Source organism: Periophthalmus magnuspinnatus, chromosome 22 (assembly GCF_009829125.3).
Source record: "Periophthalmus magnuspinnatus isolate fPerMag1 chromosome 22, fPerMag1.2.pri, whole genome shotgun sequence".
Taxonomy (NCBI): domain Eukaryota; kingdom Metazoa; phylum Chordata; class Actinopteri; order Gobiiformes; family Gobiidae; genus Periophthalmus; species Periophthalmus magnuspinnatus.
The window spans coordinates 17634417-17659217 of record NC_047147.1 but is presented as its reverse complement, the minus strand read 5'-3'; the positions used below and the strand labels follow the sequence as shown (position 1 = coordinate 17659217).

The 24801-nt window shown below is 42.6% G+C and overlaps 1 protein-coding gene across 5 annotated transcripts in view; it reads right to left on the bottom strand.

The window, feature by feature from the left end:
- Positions 1-24801, bottom strand: part of kif26ab (kinesin family member 26Ab) — a 93412-nt gene that overhangs the window by 16299 nt on the left and 52312 nt on the right. For 3 of the 5 annotated variants that reach the window (XM_033988376.2, XM_033988377.2, XM_055231095.1), the window contains exons 5-6: positions 4747-4930; positions 910-1125 (exon numbers count right to left, since the gene is read on the bottom strand). In XM_033988376.2, coding sequence (XP_033844267.2) covers positions 910-1125; positions 4747-4930 — 400 coding nt within the window. Of the gene's footprint in view, positions 1-909; positions 1126-4746; positions 4931-8962; positions 9065-24801 lie in introns of those variants that run through there. The other 2 variants (XM_033988378.2, XM_055231096.1) reach the window with 1 other exon arrangement.

Genomic DNA, 24801 nt, shown 5'->3' with positions numbered 1-24801 from the left:
AGAGGATTCAAATCATTCCCCCGCAGGGCTTAAAAGAGGCCAGCTGTTGGACGCACACAAGCAGGAGTGTCCCCTGACCCAAGACAGGCATTTTCCCACTAAGCCTCTCAGCCACACCCTGCAGCCAGCATGAAGAAGACATCCCTGTACCCTTGAGAAGCAAATCCCCCCACGTAGGGGGGATTTTTTTTTAAACAATTGTGTTAAAAAAAAAAAGAAAGAAAGAAAAACTTAAAGGTATAGGTAATCATATATCAATCAAGATTAACTTCAATGTTGAATTATTGATAATACTGTGAATGCTGTTTTGAAGACATGCAACATTTGAATACCTGTCTTAGAGTTTCTAATAAAAAACATCAAAAAAGAGTTGATTAAAGTGAGACTAAACACCTAAACTCCTCCCACAACCACATTTTGAATAGAGGTGCTAAACTGGGCAGTGCCTGTGTACAGACAGCAAGAGAGGAGGAGGGGCAGGGTCTGGACACCTGAGGTACAGTGTGATTGGTCTAACAGGTATCCACACTTCAAACTCCGCCCCTGCAGCCAGGTGTTAATCAGGTGTAATCAGGGCAGTTGGCGTGATGTCACCAACTACTTGAAAATGTAATCTTTCAAACAAGGATATAACACGATATTCCAGCTGGATACTCCAAAAATATATCAAGATCTTATTTTTCGTCAGTAGTGCCCACGTCTAATTCACAGTGCATATTTTAAGCACATTCAAGCGTCAGCGTTTTAGAAAATACTGACCTGTTAAAATAATACAAGGGAAAATAAACTAAAAGAAGCTTCTATTCATCTGAGAAACTGCTACTTTTCCTATTGGCTAACTCAATTCTAAGTTAATATTTTTCAACAAAGCACCCACCCACTTATAAACCGCTGAGACTTGGTGCTTACTTGTGAGGCATCCTGGGTGAAAACTGCATCGAAAGCGAATATCTTTGGGACGGCGACAGTGGCAGATCTCCTGTGGGCGGAGCTGGAGTGCGGGCTGGACGCGGGGTCGTAGAGGGTCACCTGCTTCTTTCGGCTGTCCACTTTGAGAAAAGACTGGGATTCTGAGCCGGAGTCCGGGGCCTCCAGGGACGGGCAGATACGCATCATCACTTTCACCTAATCACACGGGAGAAAGAAGAGGGGGATTAGAGAGAGAGAGAGACAGTGAAACCTGAGCAGAATCAGCAGAGATGTGCCAATGCATTTGAAGGGAAAATCACTACTTTTGGAGAAGCATTTAGAAGCAAAAAATTCAATTAGGATGTTGGAAGTTGTTAAAATGTGATTATGCCATCTCTTTATCTAATGTCTCTTGAATCAGAAATCTCACAAATATTTGTTTTGGGTTGTTTTTTGGCAAAGTCCAACCATGGTTCAAATAATCAACATATTAACCCAAAGGTCCAAGGATTGATTCCCGTTTTTGTCGTTGTGTCTTTAGGCAAGACATTTCACCCACATAGCCTAGTATGAATGTGCTGTGTGGGTGAGTAATTGGTCATCTGAGGGACCAATAATATCCAAGAAGCAGATAAAATTAATACAGATGGTAAATGGTCACATTTTTCTATAGCGCTTTTCCACCTTCAAGGCACTCAAAGCACTTTACAACAAGGAACCACTCACCTATTCACACACACATTCATACACCAGTGTACGTAGACACTGAGGGCGAGGTGGGTTAAGTGTGTTGCCCAAGCTCTTACCGCCAACCTACGGATCAGTGGACAAACACTCTACCAACTGAGCTACTGTCACCTCAGATACAGATTTGTGTTGTAATTTTAATGAATTCCAGAAATAATCAGATTTAACAATTGTGGATTTCCCTTGTAAGTATGTAAGAGTAAATATGACATCATCACATTTTTAAAGACATCCATTTTTTACTTGTATACTTCTAGCACAACAAATTTTTTAAAAAGAAAAAAAATATTGATGTCACCTGATTTCCTAGCAAAAAGCATGAGTCTCTATTAACATTACCCTCACGTCCACCGTGTCAAAGTTGACGGACACTGAAGGTTACCATGGATACCCCCCTTTTTAACATTGACTGGTGAATCTATTGGGTCAACATGGCGCCTAATGGTGTCAGAGAGAGGCATTAAGGTGTGCGTTGAAAGTCACAGAAGAGAATGGGTGGAAAAATGAAAGAAGTGTCTGAAACGCCATGCTGGGGGATTATCTCAACACTAGCAGCGGGGTTGTTTTTCTGGACCATAAGTAGCACAGCGGAGCATATGGGGCCCGGTCTTACCATCCCACCTACTTGCTGTGCCTTCTTCCACTGATCTTGGAAAACAACACTATATTAAGACATTAAAGCCCTTATTTCTGTGAATGTTTTGGAAGTACAAAAATGCAAATAATACATAATAAACCAGTATATAGGATTTTAGGGGAAAGGTTCAAAATGTCCTTTTCTGGCTTTAATGTTCCACAGAATGGCATAAAACTTTGTAATCATCATGGAGACAAGCCAGTGACACCACTAAACCAAGTATTTTTCTGCTATAAAATACCTCTATTTAAATAAAGGCAAGATAGGTGAGTTTATACCATACTGGGGAACACTCCAGACAAAGCAATATCTTAACAACAAGCAGGTGACTGACCCTCCACCAGAAAAGTTGCATATTGCACCTTTAAACTACTGTAGCCACAGCTGCAATGGGGCTATCTGACAAACATATGGCTACCAATATATGTCACTGCCCTTTTTTAACTGCCAACTAATTACTCATTCACAAATCACATTCATATAAAAGTCAATGTTGTTGATGTGTCTTGCTCATTGGCACAACATCAGTATGGCTGGAGCTAGGATTGGACCCCAAACCTGTTCTGGAGAAAAACAGACTAGTCTTACTACGTTGAAGTAATAATGATGGCACTTACAAATAATAGCTGAGAAATTGCACCATTATCCTGCCTTGTCAGATTTCACATATGCATTACAGTTGCACAGGTGTGGTCTATCGCCTATTGTGCCAGGCCTACTTCTGTTAACTATCTATTGCAACGAGATATGCTATTTTTCCCAAAACTAAGCCGTGATTGACAGCAAACCTAAACGGCTCTTATGATAAGTTTAGAAGTCTTGCTGGTTCTTGTCAAGTCCCTGTAGCACACACTTCTACACCTATATCATATTCTATACTCACCTGTATATGTGATAGGAAACCCAATGCTGAAATGCTGTCACTGTATTTTTGAACATACTAGCTCTGAGGCTTCACAGGCACTGAAACAACACCTTAAAATACAGTTAACTCCCTTCCACATTTTGACAACCTGGGCCTCTCCCTACCCCATAAACAAAGCCCCCATTCTTCCCACAGCTTGTGTATAAATATTGCTATATATCCCTCCGCTTTCCAAACAATGCCACTGGAAATCCCTTTCTTTCAGTAAGTGGATTCCGCAGGCCATATGCAAGCCTAGAGAAGACCCCGCGGAGGCCAGTTATAGTGACTGACGTGTGCATATGTCAACTGAATTGCATTTGCTGACATCTAAAGTGGGCTTAGGCAGATGACCACTGAGTGGGCCTAGCAGACAGAAGGCTAACTGACCAGCTTGTTGTATTTATGTTGGCTGAGATCAGATAGCGCGGTCCGCATAGGGTTGGCCACGGTCTTTTCACACCTCGGACTCTTGTGCTAATGGTGGATGACTCCCCTGTCCCATGATCCTCTAGAAATCCATTAGTGTGGTCTGGCATTCCCCATACGAGCACATGTGTGGCCAGTGACCTACATCGGATCACTCAGATAAGCTGTAATGTAACGCTAACTGCTAAAGGCTATAACTGACTAGTCTACACATTTGACATTATGGATTGATTTGAGACGGATGTAAACTAAACTTTTTTGGCAAAGCAATTACCTCTACATGGAGTCAAGCAGGTGGCGCATTCTTCCATCAGAAAAGTTACACAGTGCACCTTAAAAATCTGTCTCAAATCAATCCAAAATGTAAAAGCTTCTTGTGTAGTCCAGTCACATGACATATTGTGAAGTCGGTGTTTAGGGTTTAGGTTTAATCATAAAGTAATTACAAGGAAAGACCTCTGATGTAACTTTCTAAAATGGTCGAATGATCTCATCTTCAGCTTTTAACAATGGATTCCTGTCTGTCTTTCAGATACACAAACACAAGAACAGTGAGCCTCAGGTGTGGTTTGCTAATGACTTGTATGTAGTCCACAAATCAATGCGAGACTTACAATGAGAGTCAAAATGCCCAAATATCTGTATACCTGGCAGCGGAGGCACGCTCTTCCTATCCAGGTGGGGTGTAATCTGGTTAGGGGACTTCTGCTTTCTGAATACAGGACGTGGGCTCACACAAACAATGGCCAATAAACCACAAAGGAAGAGCCCCGTGTTTAAACAGCTTTGTTTAATGACTGTCCATAACTGCCAGTCTGGCTTTCATCATCGCGGACCCTACCCGTGATAGAATCAGACGTCCTGGTGTAAACATAAGCAAGGATTAGTGAATTATAGTTTTGCTGCAGTCCAGTGTTCAAAGTGAAAAATGCAAGTCTCAGAACAGACCAAATTCATAGCATTCCAGCAGGCTTATCCAACTGCATCTGTATGGACTGGACCAGACGCCACAGTACAGCCTATAGACCACTCTGTCTCCACTCAGCATTCTTCTCTCTAAATAGGCGTTTGTGCGTATTCTGCTGTTTGTGTATGGCTGGCATAGAGCGATTTGTTTTACCTTTCCCATGCCTGGATTGTCTTTCACTTTGGACACGGCGCGGAGCAGGCATGGCGGTGCGGGAGGGGGCAGAGCCTGGAGGATGCCACTGAAGTTGGTGGGGTAGATGGAGGGTTCCTGGGGGTGGAGCAGGGAGGGCTGGTGCTTCTTGCGCTTGGACGATAGATTCAGCTTCTGAGCTGCCCTGTGAGAGACAACAGACAGGGGGTGAATAGTTAATAGAGTATGGATTTTTTTATATACCGCTTGACCATAAGTTTAAACATGGAGCAGACATGATTTGTGGTATTTGAAAAAAATATCTCAAAACATTAAACTCATTTATACACTCCAAGCTAAGGCAAAATCAAAGTATTTTGAATGAGAAAAGCCTCTCATAAAAATCTTCAAATCAAAAAGGAATCATTTTGCCTGAAAATATGGTGTTTTCTTTTCATAATGACTTGGCACAATAGTGGATTTCAGATGCTACATACGGTCAAAACCAGCATTTTCCTTGTCAAGATGAATGTAACAAGGTAGGACATCTGGAGCAAATCATATTATTATACATTACACCACAATTTATACTAACAGTATTTAAAGTGTGAAACGTAAACTCGGCCGACAACCACATTTCAAATAAAGCTGCTTATTTGGGCAATGCCTGGAGGACTAAAGAGGAGAGGGAGGGGCGGGGTCTGGAGGTATAAGGAAAAGTCTGATTGGCTTAACAGGTATCCACAGTTCAAACTCCGCCCCTGCAGATCAGAAACACCTGGTTGAAATCAGGGCAGTCTTTTGTGATGTCATCAACTACTTAAAATGTGCCACACACAATTTACCTAGTTTGCACTAATATTGCTAAAAAAATACTAGGCACACAATTAAAACACCACGTAAACAGTTTAGTTGAGAAAAAAAGTTATTTATTTCTTTAGCGTTTAGTTCCACTTCAAGCCTCAGATGGGTTTGATAGTAGATTTAACTTTTTCCTACTTTTGGACGTACCAGTGGCATTCCAATAAAAATATGTCAACAGACCATCTTCTACATATGTTTTCCGACTTAGATAGAATAACCAGAAAAACATGTCACAGCCTCAGACAACCCCTTTAAAACCACTTTTCTCCCAACACCTCGGGCAATAAATATCTGGGCTCCACTCTACTCAGAGCAGGGCAAACTGTCTTATAATTAGATTTCTGCTGACAGATGCTCCAAGTCCAACACATAAATGATTAGCAAGCAGGACACGGCGTCTGACAGGGATTAAATATGGACTGTCATAACAGGAAGGCACACTAAAAGTATGCGTTTGTCTTGATCAAACACAAAACAACTGTCACATACATGCCAGGGTGGGTGGCTAAAATGCTGCACTACAAAAATGATTTCCTTCCCATCCTTCAGTTCAGATTTGTAAAAGATGAGTTGCATTTTAAAGAGGGGGTAATACACTTCTATGGGGTACTAACTGCAAACACGTTACATATTTATATCAGCATTTTACCTTTTATTGTTTTGAAAATGCTATATTAGCTGAAAACAACCTATTAACATGTTTAATGAGTTTCCTTTTTACACCCTGAGTCTCCCCTCCCTTTGCTCTCCGCGATAAGTCTCTCCCCCCCTTAAGAGCACTGTCACATTGGTACAACTGGCAGGCATTGCGCTAATGAAACTATTGCATGTCGCGTCAGGTTTGTGAAGTTGTAGTGTATTGTTTTGTACCATGCCCTTCTATATTTATGAAAAATGGGCTTGTGGGAGCATGGGTGGTGTAGGCTTGTGGTCTTTGGATAGGATCGTACTGCTAACCCTAAGGAGGGTTCAAATAGTGCCTAGGGAGAGATCGCTAGATTACTCAAACATGCATGAATGACATATGAATTCTCTTCAGGCATATTTTTGATGAGGAAATGTTATAACATGATAGAAAGCTCCAAAAACTCAATTTTGCATAATACCCCCTCTTTAAGGGTTTCAAGATGGCAGAGATTGCGGGTTTGATTCCCAGAAAGCTCACATGCCATCTGTTGAGGGTTGGTCTCTAAGTCTTGCGCTACCATGGGTTCACTTCAGGTACTCGTGGCTTTTACCCAATTCCCAAGGATATGCATGTGGTGTGTGAACTGTTTATCGAGAGCTGAGCGTAGTAAACTTTTTCTGGTGGAGGATCTGCCACTCACTTGTCTCCATGGCGATGTAATTGGTTGGCTTGGAATGTTCCACAGTCTAGTATAGAATAGATCTATCTCCTTGAGCAAAACAGGGGACACCACCAGGCCAAGTCACAGATCAGAAATGCATTCTTAGCAGCAAACATCTGTTAAAGATATGAATTAAATGGACAATAGATACGTTTTATGCCATAGTGTGGAACATTCCAGACCAACCAGTAACATCTCAGACAAGTAGAAGCAGACTCTCCACCAAGTTGCATAGTGCAGCTTTAAAGATGAACTGTCTTTCTAACTGCTGAGAACCAAAGAAATCATCCTCTTTGCCTGGGTTTGAGAATCAATGTCTACGCTATCAATGTTATCTCTTACTATTTTGAGTTGTTGCCTGGAGCCAATAGTATCTTGGCACACTTACAACAACTCAAAATATAAATGCACTGTAAAGAATGAATCAATGAATTGCATGTCAGCTTCCAGGCAGCCCTGTGTAGGAGGAGACAGGTATACCTTACTACTACTTTTATCAAATGTACCCAGACAAATTGCTGTGCGCACACTTCCTCTGCCCTGGCACCTAGCAGCTCTCCTCCTGTAACACTAGCTGGCTTTTTGACAGCGCTCTAATTAAAATCCACTGTCCGGTTGGCCCCTGTGTCTCCTGGAGTCAGCTCTATGGAGACACTGATTGGTCACACGGCCTGAGTACTTGTCCTCATGCGCTCCATTCACAACCCTGAACTCTCACAACCTCCCAAACACAGCAATATCTCAGTCTGGTGCCTGCAGGGAGGGAAGCTAGCCAGACTTGTATAGTGGTTCCAGGTAGGATCAGCTAACATTGCATCTTGGGCTGAAAAACTCAAGGTCAGAAAGCAAAGTAATCCCTCACAAAACATTTTCCAGTCCAGTTTGATTTCAAAAGCAACACGGCGCAGACAAAGGCGCGCTTGTCAACATGAAAGTAGGAGAGGGGTGGTGGTGGCACTACGGAATGAAAGAGCTGGAGTGAGATTAAAAGATGAGAAATTTGTGCAGAGCAAGGGTTTATAAGGGGCGGGTAGAAGAAACAGAGCATGTAAGGAGAGGGAAAGGGAAAGAGAAGGAGAGAGGGGGATGAAGGAGGAGTATGCAGAATGAGGTAAGTTCGCCTGGGTCTTGGAGAGCTCCTGAAAGACCAGCTTGTGCTCATTAGCTGTTTTCTTGAGCTGGACAAGTCTGGGGTTGCGCTGTTGCTGCCAAATACCAAATTCAAAAAAAAAAAAAATTCTCATCTCTAGACTTCTTTACTCGAGTGACAGTATACATAGCCCCCCCCCCCCCGTCCCCTTTCCTTCTCCCCTGCAGCGACAGCCCAAGAGCACAATCAGCGAACACACTAGCGGCTGATGGAATAATTATTGCAACCAGGAAGGGCTCCAGTCCCCTGGGAGCTGCCTTATGTGTGAGAGCATGCGAGACGGATCGTGTGACCGGCTAAAAATGAGATGGAAGCGATGAATACGAAGTGCGGAGAGATAGACAGACAAGAGGAAGAGTATAGCAGAGTGGTCGCACGTGGTTGTGATATGCAAGCTGTAGGAGGAGATATGAATAAGACAGATGAAGGTAGGTGTCTCCTTGCGTACCTAAATCGGGCATTGGAAAGTCAAAACATACATGGAAAGGTGGTGCTAATTGCAAGCTGGCAACCTTGGAATCTCATTCATGCCGGACAATGGTGCTTTGTGAAAGGAAAGGAGAGGTGAAATAGATGACAGTCGTGGTTTTGCACAGCACGTGTAGAGAGGAGAGGAGGGAAATTAATTGCAGGGCTGTTCTGCTCACTCTACAAAGGTCCCTACCCACCTCTGCTGCTATGTAAAACTATATATAATCAGTTAGGGTTGGGAATTCTCTTAGATTTGTACCCCAACAACAGCTTGCCCACCTGTTCAACCAAAACCTCCTGCTACTAATTGATTTGTTTCCATACAATGTGATCAAACTACTTTACTTACTATGGGTGGTTTAATAAATACAATTTATGCATGCACCTTTAGCGCTCTACTTACAGCTCTTTCCAATCCATCCTCTAGTTTATGCTCATAGTCAAAAAACAGGCAGTTCGAGTTTGTGGTCCAGGTCTGCACTGCCAGAGTTCTCCATTACGCGTACATTTGATCCACCGCAGGGGTTAGAAGAAGGAGAAGAAGTAGTACACAGCGAGGCGAGGCGGGGCTGCACCCAAAAGTCAGGGACAGTCAGGTCTTCTCTGGCAAAAGCTGAGACGCGATGCATTAAGTTGATGAAGGTTTAGATAGTAGGAGTAGGTGAGGAGGTGTAGAAGTGGCTGCCATAGTAACTGTATAGGAATCATTCAGGTATACAGGTAATATGGATGATGTGGTCCATATGAAGCAAGAAGGAGGTCAGGAATGGTCCATGGAAAAATGTCAATTCCAAAGTTCAGAGCAGCATAGCAACAGCTGGCTTTCCAATAACTTTACATCCAACCAGTTTTCCCCACAGGTTGCGTCCCTTTATTTTCCCTCTCTCTCTCGTGCGGTTAATCCTTCAGAGAGACTGCTGGCTGCAGGTCTGGTAGTCCGGACTTTTCTGCTGCAGGATCAGGGAGGGGAGAGGAGCGGCACGCCTGAGTGCTCCGTGGATATCCACGGCTGGCTGGGAACGGGGAGAATTCTTGGTGCTCGTTCACCCTTTCGGTCCCTTCTCCCGGCCGCTATCAGAGAAATCCTGGCAGCTGTCCTACCTCCACTCTCCCTCCCTCTCTTCTTCTCGCTCTCTCTCTCTCTCACTCCCTCTGCTTTTCTTTCCTCAGCCCAGCCCCTTTTCTCCGTGACTGCCAGACGAGGTGTCAGCTCTCGATTGCTGGCTGCTCGCGGCGTAATTTTCCCTACTACTGTCTACACCCCACCAGCACGTCACATGAATACTTAATGCCTTACAGGAGCCCCTCTCTCCTTTTAGGGCTCCTGGACTTCAAACAGATTTGGTGAGTATATCCCCACAGAGAAGCTCTTGCAACAGGGTACACTTTTGCATTTTGGTTGAATGGCGTAATTAGTAAGATGAATGAGTTATTTATCATGATGCAAGATAGGGAGGGTATTACTAGAAACAGTTTTTCATACTTGATAGCAACTGGACAATAGAAACTAGAGCTTGAATCAAAACTGCAATTTAAATGGACACAATTAACAAAGTGCAAAGGAAGCAATTTTTAAGTTAGCATAAAAACTGCTAACCCTGCACTTTGGATATGTATAAACATGTTCTGAAATGTGATTCTTACCAATTAATATTTCACTCTTTTTTGTCAGTCCTTCTGAATGCGTTTAAATTGTGAACTTTGAACAGAATCCAAATCTAATCTCACTTGCAATGTTGTCCATAAAAAACGTAACTTTTCCCAAATCGTTCAGTCCTAATGGACACGAGTTAGAAAGCAGATTTAAAAAAGGAAAAGGCAGTCAAGGGTAGAAAAAGGTGGAACTGAAGCGTGCGAGTAGGCGATGGTTGGGGCGAGAGTGCCCCGTATTCCCCTGGCTTCCAATTTAGCCGTATAAGCCTTCTCTCTCTTTCTGTGTATGCGTTTGAAAGACTGGCTGTTTGAGTGCCTACTGCTCCGACAACACAGCGGCCGAAAGCGAGTGGGTGTGAGACTCCGTTGGATGAAAGTGCATTCGGCATAAAGGCACAGCAGTCAACCCTCTCTCTCTCCTCCTCTGCTTCTGCATCTGACACAGTGCCCCCTATATGAACTCGCTCAGATTAAAAGTGCAATAGAAAGAAGCACAAAATAACATCGCGCCGCCTTCTATTTGATATTTGGCACAACCTTTACCTTGCATCTCAATCTAGCCTACCTCCGCTTTGCCGGGGATGTCCACTTCGGAATGATTTGAGCGCACCGCTAGTCTCCTGGAAACTGCTTTACCACTTGGCTAATCATGATTGGCAAGACTTGATGAATAGGGGACAATGCTAATGCGAACATTGGTCACCTTGACAGTGCAACCAGCCATTAGACCCATTGCAATGCTTGCGCCTTCAGTTCTCTACCTTACCGCTAAGTGTTATACATCAGCGGGTGCCATAATAGCTCGGTTGGAGTGTCCAGATAGTCCCGCAGCTCCATCACTGTCTCCTTTTGAAAAGACCTAAGGGACTGATAAAGATTGTGATATATATGAATAGGAGAAAGATAGATGTAAAAATCAAGGCTGCTTTTCAAATGGGAAGTGAGTCCGTGGGGGCTTTTGTCTCAGAAAGGACATTGAGATTTCCCTTTTTTCCTTACAAAACGGGGTCAGTGACAGAGGACGGTCAGTTCCTTGCGCAATGCTCCTTTTGAGGCTCCACTCTGGCAGACTGTCAATAATTGCTTTCTTTTGTAAGACGGGCATTTTTCCCTCCTGGATAGCCATTATAACTGGCACACCCATTCGACTGTTTGTGCAAATTCGTCTCTGAATTCCAAGCGATATCTTCATCCATTGTTGCTAATTAGTATGCTTTACACATTAACTATCTAATTCCTTCAATTTTATTTTTTTTCTTTCAGCAGACAAGATATGGCTCAAATGTCTGTGATGGTATGAGATTGCCTATCTGGTATAAAACTGCACTTTAAACCCCCTGCAGTGAGCTTGCTGATTAGCGTGCCAGCCTACTACTACTACTACTACCACTACTACCTCTTCATGAATGGGAATACTGGATTCTAGCCACGCATTGGTAATGAATACAGTCTCGCTCGCTGTAGGAGACATTCACTATTTAACAAGGGCTCAAAGGAAACACCGGGGAAGATTTTTTTTTTTGCACACTTTTTTTAATATGTTGCAGTGTGCAGACAGAGGTGCCGTATCAGCAGATGTTGATGATTGATTAGGCGGATGGTGTGTTGGCTCTATCAGGTGAGGTGCGCTGTTTTGGAGCCCGGGCATAATCAATAGGAAATGCCCCCAAGCTAAAATCAGTACACAGTGTCTTATTGACAGGCTGCCCTTGACACGATCAAATGGCCCGACGCCCCCACAGGTACAGCACTGCTACATAAATCTACAATATCAGCCTGCACAAAGGTGGAGCTGGGGCTTCACGTGAAAAGATCTGTATTAGCCTAGCAGCAAAAAGTCAGAGAAAAACATGTTAATTTCTATGTTAGGATTGTCTCTATGTAATTGAGCAAAATAAGTTACAATTCAGAACAAAATGATAACACCATTTTTCAAGCTTTTAATAAAGTAGCACTGTATGAGGTTACTGTTCGACTAGAGGGGAGTGGCCTTTACAATATAATAACTACTGTTTAAGTTAGATACAAACAACCAATGACATTACTGTTTGTCTCATGTCATTGAACCATATCTAAATGTCCTGTACAGCCCCCATGCTTCCACTCCCAAGCTGCACGCATCCTGACTAGCTAATCTCCTGCTGTGATTAAACACCCATGACATCAGCCCACACGTTCATATGGCACCCAGGCAGGCAGAAGGAAATGATGTCATACTACCAGGCCTGGCAGGGACAAGGCCCACCCAGGGGAGATTTACAGGCGAGGTCGGGATGCTAATCATTAAGAATAGGACCATAAAAGGGATTTTTTCCCCCCTGTAAATCCTACCAGGTCAGTGCAGACTATTTGTGGAGATGTATGGCAGAATGTATGCATTATATTAGAGTTGAAGGGGTTAAATGTGTAGGACCATGTTGGATGAATACAGCAGTGGGGAGCATGACAAAGCGAATCATGCCTCCTGTGTGGTACTGCGCTGTAGGCTGATAATGAGCCTCTTTAAATGCTCCCTGCAATCAAGGGGCCACTGATATAAACATTCATTTAGGCTTCTCCCCCTGCTCCTAAACTGTTCCAAACACTTGTGTCTGGACGGCACATACTGAAGATTGCAATTAATTTGGAAACACAATTGTGCTCTTTGGAGGCGGCGGCTCTGAAGTCCAAACGTGGAAAAAACACAGTAATGGAGGAACTCGCCTCTGCTTATCTTATCTGATTCAGATTTAGATTAACATCAACACAAACCCAGATATTTTGAAAAATGCATCTCCCTGCTGTTCCAGCTGCCAAAAGCATTAAAATGTAGGAGAAAAGGAGCGGGCTTATCCAGATGCCTGTTGCATCTTATCACTCTCTGCTCTGAATCCAGTTTAAAGGGAGCGGCTCTCCTGTGTCTGTGTACACAGCACAAATCTGCAGGAAGTGGCCAGACACCTCAGGCTACACTTTATAGACTTTCTATAAATCCTCACAAATAGATTAATGGATCCAAGCTGAAGCAGACAGGGATGGATGTGATGTCCAGTTAGAGAGGCAATATCCTGGCCGGCACCCTGGACCGCAGCCTGCAGAAAGCCTCTTTGTTCCAACAAGGTGTTGAGCAGGGCTTTGTTCCCGTGCACTGTCTGGCCTTGGACACAGAATAGTAAATGGGGCATCATTTGTGAGCTGACTGCTGACAGCCCAAGGCTGCACACACATCTTCAGCTGTGAGCCGCAGCCAATTAGGTGAGGCTAAACATGTCCATGTAACATCTGCGAACACAATGTGCCGTCAGGACAGTATTCCACAAACTTGTTGTCCATGCATGTCATGAAGCAAGTTTGAAGGCTCTAACACAGACATGCATCCTCACACACGGAGCCTGCATTAGATCAGGATTCACACTGCTCTGTGGACTGGGCTGGAAAACGAGGGATTAGGGTGTCCTCTGGGAGCAGCCAGAATCTCAGAGATCATTTGGAACACTGGAGGGGGAACAGGGGGGTACAGAGGTCCAGCAGCGTGAAAGAAGAGAAGAGGAAATGGCCATAATGAAATATATTCAACAGGAAGAGTCTGTAAGCAGAGACAGAGGAGAGGGGAGAGGCCAGAAGAGAGTCAGGGCAGGTAGTCTCTCCATCACTGGGCCTGGCTAAGAGCCAACAAATGCTGTTTGACCAGGTAAATCATTCCTGCCTCTGAAAGACAGAGGAAATGTGTGTGCAACTCTGCTACAGCCAGCCGGGAAAGGCTCTACTCCCAAAGATGGAAATCCACATAAGCCAAGAAACTGTTGGAATAGTAGTAGAAAAAAACACGAATATGCCACAAAGCACTGTTTAGTGCAGTGAATCTAGTGTTTTCTCACAAAACTAAGTCAATTGCACACTACTCTGTAAAGCAGTCATTACAGAGAGTATACAAAGACTGCAGCAGAGCCATTTAGCCAAAGTCAGCGTACTTCATTTTAACATAACTATATCCCTATGGTTGTATCTAAAGGCTAAGCTGTGTTGCTAGGCAGGTCTTTGTATATGAATAGGAAGCTTATTAAAGTGCAGGAGTCCAGCTGCTGCAATTCTTCACTGCGATTAGTTGATTGTACCACTGGCATTCTCCCTCTAAATGCACCTTAACTAGTGTGGGTAGGGGAGGCCCAAGCACAATGTGTTAGCACCACAGGAACAATTTGTCAGGTACAGAGATAAAGAGCCTGCAAGAGGCCTCTGGAGTGGAAAAGAGGCTCTGACCCTGCAGTTTGCAAAATCTACAGACTGCAGATTCACATGTGCCTACAGGAGGAGCAGAGGTTTGGTGACGGTTGCTGATGAAGACTTATTCTTCCAGTGTGCTGCACATATTAGCAGCCTCTTTCTTCTCTGTCTCCTGTCACTCTCAGACACTGCTGCAGGTATTCAGCTGGCGGGTGGATCCAGGAGGAACACTGCTCCTCCACTCCACATCCTGAACTCTCTTTCACCCATTGTCCTACCCACGGCTTCACTTCAGAACACCCGGCACAATTGAATCTTCAGACAAGCAATGCAAACTCTTATGATTCAGAAGAATAAATACACAACAATGGCATAGTCAGTTAAGCTTTTACCCAATAACCAAAGAGTGTTTTTTGGCCTAGTACTGTTCCAAAGTATGTGGCTGGTTGCAAAAGAAAAGGCATCTAGGTAGCAGTAGATTAGAGGCATCTAAAATCACAAAAATACAGGTTCATCCTAAATGAAACCTGTACTAATTGTATTAGGTAGTAGTATTAGTCGTAGTAGTAGCTTATTGTCATTCGTAGTAGTAATAGTAGTAGAAGTTGTTGTTGCTGTTGTATTTGTAGTTATTGTTGCTGTTGTATTTGTAGTTATTGTTTAGGGACATAAGGTAAAATATGCCAAATCATATCGATACAGGTTCAGTAGTAATCCTGAATGAGCAATTGTACTAGTTGTATTAGGTAGTAGTAGTAGCAGCAGCAGTAGAAGTAGTAGTAGTAGTAGTGGTAGTAGTAGTAAAATATGCCAAATTAGATACTTTACAAGTTCAGTGGTAACCCTGCAGTAGTATAACCTTCATCTCTAAAATGAAGACTATATTGTTGACAGAGAGCTTCATTAAACTAACATAACATCCGTGTATACTAACCCAAAGTCCAGATGGCGATAGGTGTGTGAGAGTGGGGCGGAGGTGAGAAAAGCCAGGCATTACTTCTGCTCCACTTGCATGCTTCATTAATCACTTAGTGCCAATGCTAAGACACCTCGCGATTATTTATTTGCACTTCTCCAGGCTGAGGCTATCACAACAAACAGGCCCGCAGGCGAGCTCAACATTTGGGAGTGATTAATCAGAGGAGGGACCTGACGCTGGGGGAGGGGCTGCTGCTGACACGTGTTTTTGAATATAACCGTTTAAGGCAAAAGGTACGGAGAGATACAGGGAGGTTAAATTGGGGGATAACTGGTGTGTTACATATGTGAAAGACATGTAAACCTGTGGGGGCACATCTGATGGGTGAAGAGGATGGCTAGAAAATGGTTGCCTACCTGATAAAATATATAATTTCAGTTTTAAATGTGCATTATGTAACTTTTTGGTGGGGGTTCCGTCACCATGGAGATGTTGCTTTGCTTTTCCTGGAATGTTCCATAGTACGGCGTTGCTAAAAATATCCTGTAAAACTTTTTTTGCTGGGGGTTCTCTGCATATCTAACTTATAACTTGGACCGCTACGTCTAAGGAGATAAGTTTAATGCCGCTAACTACTCTGCCATCACTCAAGTTCTTTCCTTTTCCAAAACACCGACCTAACAAAATTGAGGTGCTGATATGCATATTTGAAAAGTATTCTTTATCCTATCTTCAGTGCTTTTCAGATTCTTACCTCACCTACTGACACCAAACACAATGACCACACAGCGCATTGTTCCCGAATGAGAGACTTGAAGCACAATGAGTAATATCCAAACCTTAATAAAAGCGCAGATAGACATGACGCGGGTACATGATTAGACTTAAGCAGTTTATCCCCATCACCCTCTCATAAAGTCAGAAAGCACACCGCGGCACAGGGCCACATAGTGCGTTCCAGGATAATGGGATTTTTAGTACACCGCATCTGGCTCTCACAGGCTGGGTCATGAACGATTACTGCCTCTAATCCTCCCCATTCACTCGCATGTACACAGGGAACACAGAGCACAAAGCTACGCCGCTGCTTTCAGTGCTAGATACACTATTTGGTGGTTAGAGGCCGGACAATAACTTTTCATCTTTACTAATGCCGCACTAAGAGACATTGATGTAAACAAATAAAGGAGTTATGAGACCTCTTGTATGGTCCATTAGGCTGATTAGGTATGGATCGCGGACATCACCGTAGTTAATTCCTGCCAGTTGGTACGTGGCCGATCTAATATACAATGTGTATAGATCAAATTTATATAGCTACCATTATGTACAAGTTACTCAATGAGTGCATTTATAAAGAAAAGTTACATCGTAAAAAGTAGCTCACACTTCATTGTGCTTGGTTAAATCCCGATGTCACTCATTCAGAGGATGACCAACTGGAGGACTGGATGATAAAAAGTACACAGCATTCTACTCTACCCTTTCGCAATATATATTAATACTTTTGGAAAACATCTAAGTCACATGTGTCAAACTCAAGGCCCGTGGGACAAATTCGGCCCGCCACGTCATTTTATGTGGCCCGCGGCAAAGTAAATTAAAAGGTATGTCTTAAATTGTCAGTTTATTAGGAGATACAAGGTTAAACAGCCATTTTTTCATATCTACGCAAATCCATATGCAATATTTGTAACTTGAATAAGTAATAAACATAGAAACGGTTAATTAACAAGATTAAAACGTAGTGACATTTATCTTAGTTACATCTGGCCCTTTGAGAGCAACCATTTTGTTGATGTGGCCCTCAGTGAAAATGAGTTTGACACCCCTGATCTAAGTAGTGTTTAAAGGCGCTGTACCTGATTTTTACTCTCTTAAAAAGTCAAAAACAAAACTAGTTCAATTTAAACAATTTGCAGTGGTCCAAATTTATTCCTCACTTACCTTAAGCATTCAGAGCGTCCTAATTATTCACCACGATGTGTTTGTAACGAATTTTCACAACTTTCAGACACCAGATCTGAGTTTACCGTCATAGTAAAACTAACAATAACTAGCGTGCTAACACATATTTTCTAATTAAGAGAAATTTTGCTCATATACATGGGGAAAAAAATCAGGTAAACGCCCTTTAAGCGTATTCTAACATCATCTACACACGCTTTAAGATGCTATGCTAGTAGAATATATTGACTGGATAAAAGCAGTAGCCCCGACAATAGCCATACCCCCTGAAGTAATCTGCATTTCATTTGTAAAAACACACAAACAGAAGGATGGGGGGACCCGTCAAAACAAAGCCCCAGCGTATAGGGAAATCAGCCGCAAATAGCTGATTGGGCATCTATTAGTCATTTATGAGGAACCGAAGAGCACAGTTAAACTCACCGGGAGCCATCTTTGTTTGTGCGGATGGTGCGACGCAAAGGCTCATGGGAGCTCGGGCCAGAGGGGGTCCATTTGCCGCCTCACACAATAGCATATAAAACTCTCCAGTGCAATTTCCGAGCACGCTGCATTTGAGTTTTCCTTATTCTCCCACATTCCCGCACGATGCTTCCGGAATACAAATCGGAGCTATAATAGACTTGATTTGCATGACACCTTTGACAGAATGAGGTTTAGATGGTACGCCTCTGCCCCCAATGTCTTCATATCTATTCAAATCGGAGGAACTTAGAGAAATGCCCGACCAAAGCACGATAAGCTAACAGTGCGGTAGTGATCAGAACAGTGGCTGCGGGCAACTGTTAGCCGCGAATGCTAAAGGAATGCTAGACGTGGGATGACAAATGGGAGGTGGGATTGTAGGGCATGGCCTGCTGCCTACACAGGACCTGTTCATTTGATGCGGACATTTAAAACACAATAGCCTCTCTGTATACAGTTCGGAACACCTCGCAACTCCAATGGAAAAGAACATACCCTTTCTCCCCATAGAGCTGGTGGGGTGGACCGGGTTAGCGTGCATGCTTGAGTCAGCATTTTAGGCCTTTGTTTTGGAGCAGTGGCAAACGAGCCCCCCTCCAGAGCCCCCTCTAGAGCCCCCCTCCGAGTCCCCCACGCGCCCCAGGCAATGTGAGTGGAGCAGCCAGACTTCCTGACTCAGTTTTTTGGCAAAAGGTTGCAGGGTTATCCCATCCACAAGTACTAGGCTGTCTGTGGCCTTATCACCGGGTTGTTTGCGGTACATGATGACAATAGGTGATTAGGCAGTGTCTCTAGAGGTATGGGGAGAGTAGTGGGGTTAATGTATCGCACTTTGATCAAACTGGATAGGAGGGATAGAGACGAGAATTCAAAGTGGAGGGACAAACATAATAATACAATCATTTCTATGTTTTTTCTATCAATAAAATGTAACTTTGTCAGAAAATTGCAAAAAAAAAAACACCTATCTTTGGTTGAATGAGAAATGCCCTTCAAAACCTAATGTTTGAAAACCAAGATTGCAACACCTGAAGACAATGAAGTATGAAATGATTGTACAAGTATCGAAAGAAACTAGTCAAGACCACACTCTTACAACTTCAAAATTACAAAAGTTATAAAAGGTAAAATTTCAAGCATCAAATAGTGGTGCTGCGAAGACAGAGTAGATTTGTAAGGAAAAAAGATCAATAGTTTTTCAAGAATGAGTCAGGCTTTGTACCTACTTAATGAAGGGCTCGGGGTAGGAGTCAGGGTATAGTGGATGACAGGCTGAAGTGCTCATTACACTAAAACATGACATAATACATTCTAAAAAAAATTATTTATAATTTTACTTCCTGGTTGTACATGGGCAGCAGATATGACATATGTAGACAAAACAGTTCACTAGCAACTGTAATGTTAACAAGAGCCAAAACCTGTCAAATTACACAATAGTTATGATTAGACTAATAAAAAATAAATGAAAACACATTTATTTTGTTAAATCAATGTTTAATCTGTTAGAAAAATGCCTTCCTTGTTGGTAAATTGTCCCTGCATTTTGGATGTAATTTTCTTCTTTTTTTCTTTTTTTCCACTGCCACTTGACTGATGTAAAACTGTGGTAAATATTTACCACAGGTATTATCCCACCAAACAATGTCAAAAAACCTGTATTATGCACTTTAAAGGTCCCATATTACACAAAACTGACTCTTGTTACTTTTAAACCATGTTATAATGTTGTTACCTAAATCATAAACATACCTGAAGTTGTGTTTTGTTTCATTCACACATGTTTGAGCCTTCCTTTGATATTAGTCTATCCATTTCAAAGCTCAAAATGCTCTGTTTCACCTTGTGATGTCATGAAGTGGTAGTTTTCATATTAACAGCTCTGACCTTATGATTAGTAGAGAACGGAATTCCATGGCTGAAATTATACAGATGATTCTGGTGACGGTTTATGGAGTTTAAAAAACACAGTGGAGTACTTCCTGTATCACCACATGACATCTCAATATGGGAGTGTTTTCTGTTTGAGAGAAAAACTAAATATGCAGGGTGTGTGTCTTAAACGTGTGTGAATGGTGTGAATGAAGCAAAATATATATCCAGGTATGTTTTTGATGAGGAAACAACATTATAACATAGATCAGAAAATTACATAACATGGGCCCTTTAAGAAACCAAACACTTTTCATATTAATATAACAAAAGTGGTGTGTTGATTGAACTAACTTAGTTCACAAAGATGTACAATAGATTCCCTGTATTTCCCTGACAGAGGCTCAGACAGTCTGAGCATTTGTGTGGGTGGATGACTGATGCTGGTCAGATATATCTACTTGTAGCTCCCTGAGGTTGTAGAACAGGCCGATCTCTATCTACACCTCTGTACCTCACATCACAGCTGACCCCCTCACATGGTACTGCCACTCTCCATGGCAGACAAAACCTTCTCCCATTGGGGTACCAGTATTCCCATTGGACCCATTATAGCAGGTGGTGCTTCATTCAACACACAACTGCAGAATCTACCCACTCAGCCATAGTGACGAACTATTCTCTGTTAAAGGATTATTTATAGCTGTACAAAATGATAGTAAAATTGTATGTGCATCAGAAACACAAGCATCTAAACTACAAAACTGGATAAAATAGCCATAATTGTTTTAAAATATTCACAAATCTAAAACATTGGCTCTAAATTTGGCTTTCTGAGTACCACCAGATCCAAATCAAGTATTTAAAAGGACAATTCCAGATCTAATCTAGGACTAAAAGTGGACTACATCATTTCCACTAGTTCTAAACAAGAAATTATCCAAAGGAGGACAAAAAGTGGATCAAACGAACTCTGAAATAGGTAAACTCACAAACTGGAGAGCACCTGAAGGAGCTTGCAACTCAAAATGTTTGCATATTTAGTGGTAGTGTTCAAAATGAAATAAAATAGCTGTAATGGTACTATAATTGCCCATAGGTATCCACAAATTAGTATATTGACAATACCAGGTTTCAAGTGTCTATAGTATTTCCACCGTGGCATCCCTATAGTCAACACACATGCATCAGTTGTCAGGCTGAGGTGGCAGTAGAATAACAGTTACAACCTCACATTGGCTCTGAGATTTCTGTGTGCTGTGCTATACATTCAGCTCACACTCCGACTCCGTACTAGAATCTGTCTCACTATGGGCTGACAGGAAGACCATTACCCCACCACCTCCAGGGAGCAGACAGTCCAGACACAACCACCTCACAAAACTGCACATAGCATACGACACACACAAGGAGAGGTGAGGAGCAATAGGAGATAGTACATCTGAAAAAAGACGTGCATCCAGCTGAACTATCTGGCCACTTACTTCACTCCCATGACAAGTCAGTATTTCCCTCCAAAGTTAAATGTTGAAAACTTCCACAAAAACATCCTTGTCTTTGGAGCCCTGAGTCTTCTCTGGATGGTTATCTCAGTATCCCGGAGAGCAGAGACCCTCCTCCTAATACTCCCGGCTCATTTGTCAGTGACTCAGACCCCTGCTGTCAGTCAGAGGGCAATCTCCATGAGCACAGGCCTACAGGCGCACTGCATGAGTGACCACCGCTGACCACCGCTGTTATAAGTTACAAGTGTCACTGCAAGGAATGTCATAATTACAGAAGATAGCAATGGCAAATCTGGCTCTAAATTTGATGATTTTTATAGTGTTATGGTAAAACAATACAAGGAACTGCATTCAGGTCCTTTGTGCTGATCCAGTTTAGCCGTATACATGAATAAAGTCACTTCAATTTTAATGTCACATTTCCAAAAATATTTTAATATGTACATTTAGGTTAATAAATGAGATTTGGAAATTGTTAGTTCCCTATCCTAAACAGAAACTATAAAACACTAGTGTGCAGAAAACAAATCATGGGTTGTAAAGTAGAACGAAACCAGCAGATTACACTAATTACAGATCAGTCATTCTCCAAGCACAGCTGTATGGTAGGGCTGGTCTATCTCTAATACTGCAATGATGTAAGCCCAACCCAAACAGTTGTGGATGAGTGTAAAGAAAAGTCTGCACTTCCATTCCACAGGTCTCAGACTGAAGAGTCTCTCATCCCTCCCTTGGACTAAATTACAGTCCAGTGCTTCTGAGAGACACGTTTCAACTTCCTGATTTCCAATCCGCACTTTTGAAAGAAAAATCAGTGACATTTTACTTCCACAAGCTAATGACTTGTTTCTATGGTGACTGCGAATAGCCTGGGGATGAAGGGCAGAGTGAGTGTTGACACAAAGGCAGGGCCATGCGTATTGAGTAGCAGAGAGGCTGTTACAATTACAGCAGGATACCTCTCGCACAATCACAGTCATTACTGCACACATTCACCTGGGCAGCAGCTGCAGGGTGGACACACATGCCCATAAAAGCACTTCCCCTCACAGCCCTCAAGGCAGCATTCCTCCAAACAGCTGTGTGCTCTGCCCCATACTGCCTGTGTGCCACTGCCACAGTACACAAGGACTTCAAACTCCTGCTATGTCTCCAAGGTCTTTACATTCATTTAGAGGGTGCAAATGAGCCCTCCGCTGTGTGTGATGACTTGGAAGAGCAAAGTGACCATGAAAGGAGACTGTCTCTAGATCTACATAAACAACAGGCAACAATAGACGAAGTAGAAATAACCTGGTGTCAGACTACAGTGGTCACAGGCAGTCCCCCTGGAGCAGAGCCAGCCTCAGCTCCAGCCCCAGCCTCAGAGCAGGTGTAAATGGAACAGAGCTGGAGGTGTGATGTGTGAGGAGGCCAGGCTAGAGCCTGCTGTGAGCCCCACCTGCCTCCATTACTCACACTGTGTCAATACACTAATCATATGCTCTGTCACAATCAGTGCTTAGCACCATCAGCCGAACAGCCGCCCTCTGTCATACTCTAATGATAAGCATTCACATCCACGCTGTGTCCGCTCTCAGCTCAGCCCCTGACCCCCCCCTGTCTTTCTGTCACTATACACTGTCTAATTACCAATTGGTCATCACTGACCCCAGGTCATCTTTGCTTCTGCTTGTTTTACACAATTATATAGAACAGGAAGCCGGATGACTGCTCACTTCTACTAATGAATGCACTGTGTGCTCATTGTAACAAAGCAACTCTGGTCTGAGAACTATGGGCACGTTCATTTTCATCTTCAGAATCATAGGTCATCGGTGAACAATCAATGGGAATCAATATGTAGATTATTTTACAGGAGGGTCGCCTTGCAGAAAATCTACATTTTAGATATAGTTTTAAAAAAATGTGACAGAAAAGTATTTGTTTTGTATTACCCCAAAGCCCAGACAAATACAGTATGTGATTCACTATGCAAATAGATTTTATACAAGACTAAAACAAAACTGGCAAAATGAATCAATATGTCATCAGGATCATTCATGACACTGATCAATGCAACACCAAAGGAGACAAGTCGATAGTTTTGTGTTTTTGTAAATAAAAAAAAATGTGAAAGACATCTGACATAGTTTAGCCTGAGAGCACTTAAAACCACAGAAAGCATTAGTGTGGATAAAGCCTTGATCTGAGCGTCTGCAGGGATCAACCTTTATATTCCTGTGAACATAGCCTTACCCTTTAAAACTACCAGAAGACCTTGCCTTTAATTACACCAGGCCTTACATTGATTGCATGTTAAGGACACTAATATGTTATTCCCCATAAAGCATAGTCCAACAATAATCGGCGCCTATAAGTGCTGTGAGGCATATGTTGGCAGCGACAGCACTTCATAAAATTACACGCATTACCTCAACATTCACCGTTTGTTGCTATGGTCGAACAGTAACCACGACAACCATCACTTCTTTTGGCTTAACACTCACGATTAGGTCAGCTGACAGCATATGCAGAGCGCCTGTGAAATGGAGTCATTCATAACAGGAAGAGGTTAAATCATGCCTCTGACCCTCCATAAAAACTGCCATTTACACGGAAATGATTTTTTCTCAATTCAGTGGACACCTCCAATGAAACAAACGTAATGCTTTTTTAAACAGCTGAACGCTTGAGTACTCCATTTTGTGAAATTAAACAATGAATGGGTTCTTTTTCTCTCAGCGCTGTGGCTAGATAAAGCTGCTAGAGTCTTTCCTAATTGCATTCTAATTAAAATTTCATCTGGGAGTGGAAGCGGTGTTAGTGAATGTCAGACAAGTGTCTAAGGAGGCCTCCTCACTCCACCGGGGTACAGGGGGCTGTTTAGTGATTCTACTCTGTTCTTTGGTCGTGGGCTCTCAGGATCCAAATGTGCATTCTCGCTAATTGTATCTTTCGAGAACAAAAAGGAATACTAATCAGATGTGGGTTTTCAATCAAGGCTAACAGAGCAAGGACGCTAATTTCATTTCGCTCTCCTTTTCCTAATTCAAGCACTTTGAGGGGAGAAAAACTATTGGTTGATTGAGTTGTTTTAGGTTTTTGACAGTATTTGTGCAGTGATGAGGTACAAGGGTGAGCACGCATGAGAATAGTGATGCTATTGTCGACAACAGCTGCAAATATTCTGCCTCAAATTAGCCAAATGTACCATGCAAGCAAGTACATTGGTGTGTGTAACATTCTAGCTATAGTTGCTAGGCGATGCTTCCACAACATATGCTTTGATAAGGCTACATAACGTGTTGGTACATTTACATCGTGTTTACTGTAGAAGACTAGAGTCATAAATGTGTATTGCCAAAGTATAATTTTAAGGTAGTGTTCAACGATACTAATATTTCAAACATTTGATACCAAGGAATAGACTCGATACTGATACCACAATGATATCTGTGTAATCCCTCAGTCACCCCGGTAGGTTCTATAGTGGTCCATGGGCGTATATTCCCCATGTAGTATTTGTTCTGATACAGCTCAAGATCATTCTAAAGCTATTCAGGAAAGGTACATTTCTGTCCTGTGAATGTGACTTTTTTAGTATAGATACTTGCTCAAATGAGTATCTGTAGTACGTTCAATACTAGTTTACTTTTTTCTTTTTTTTCTTTTTTT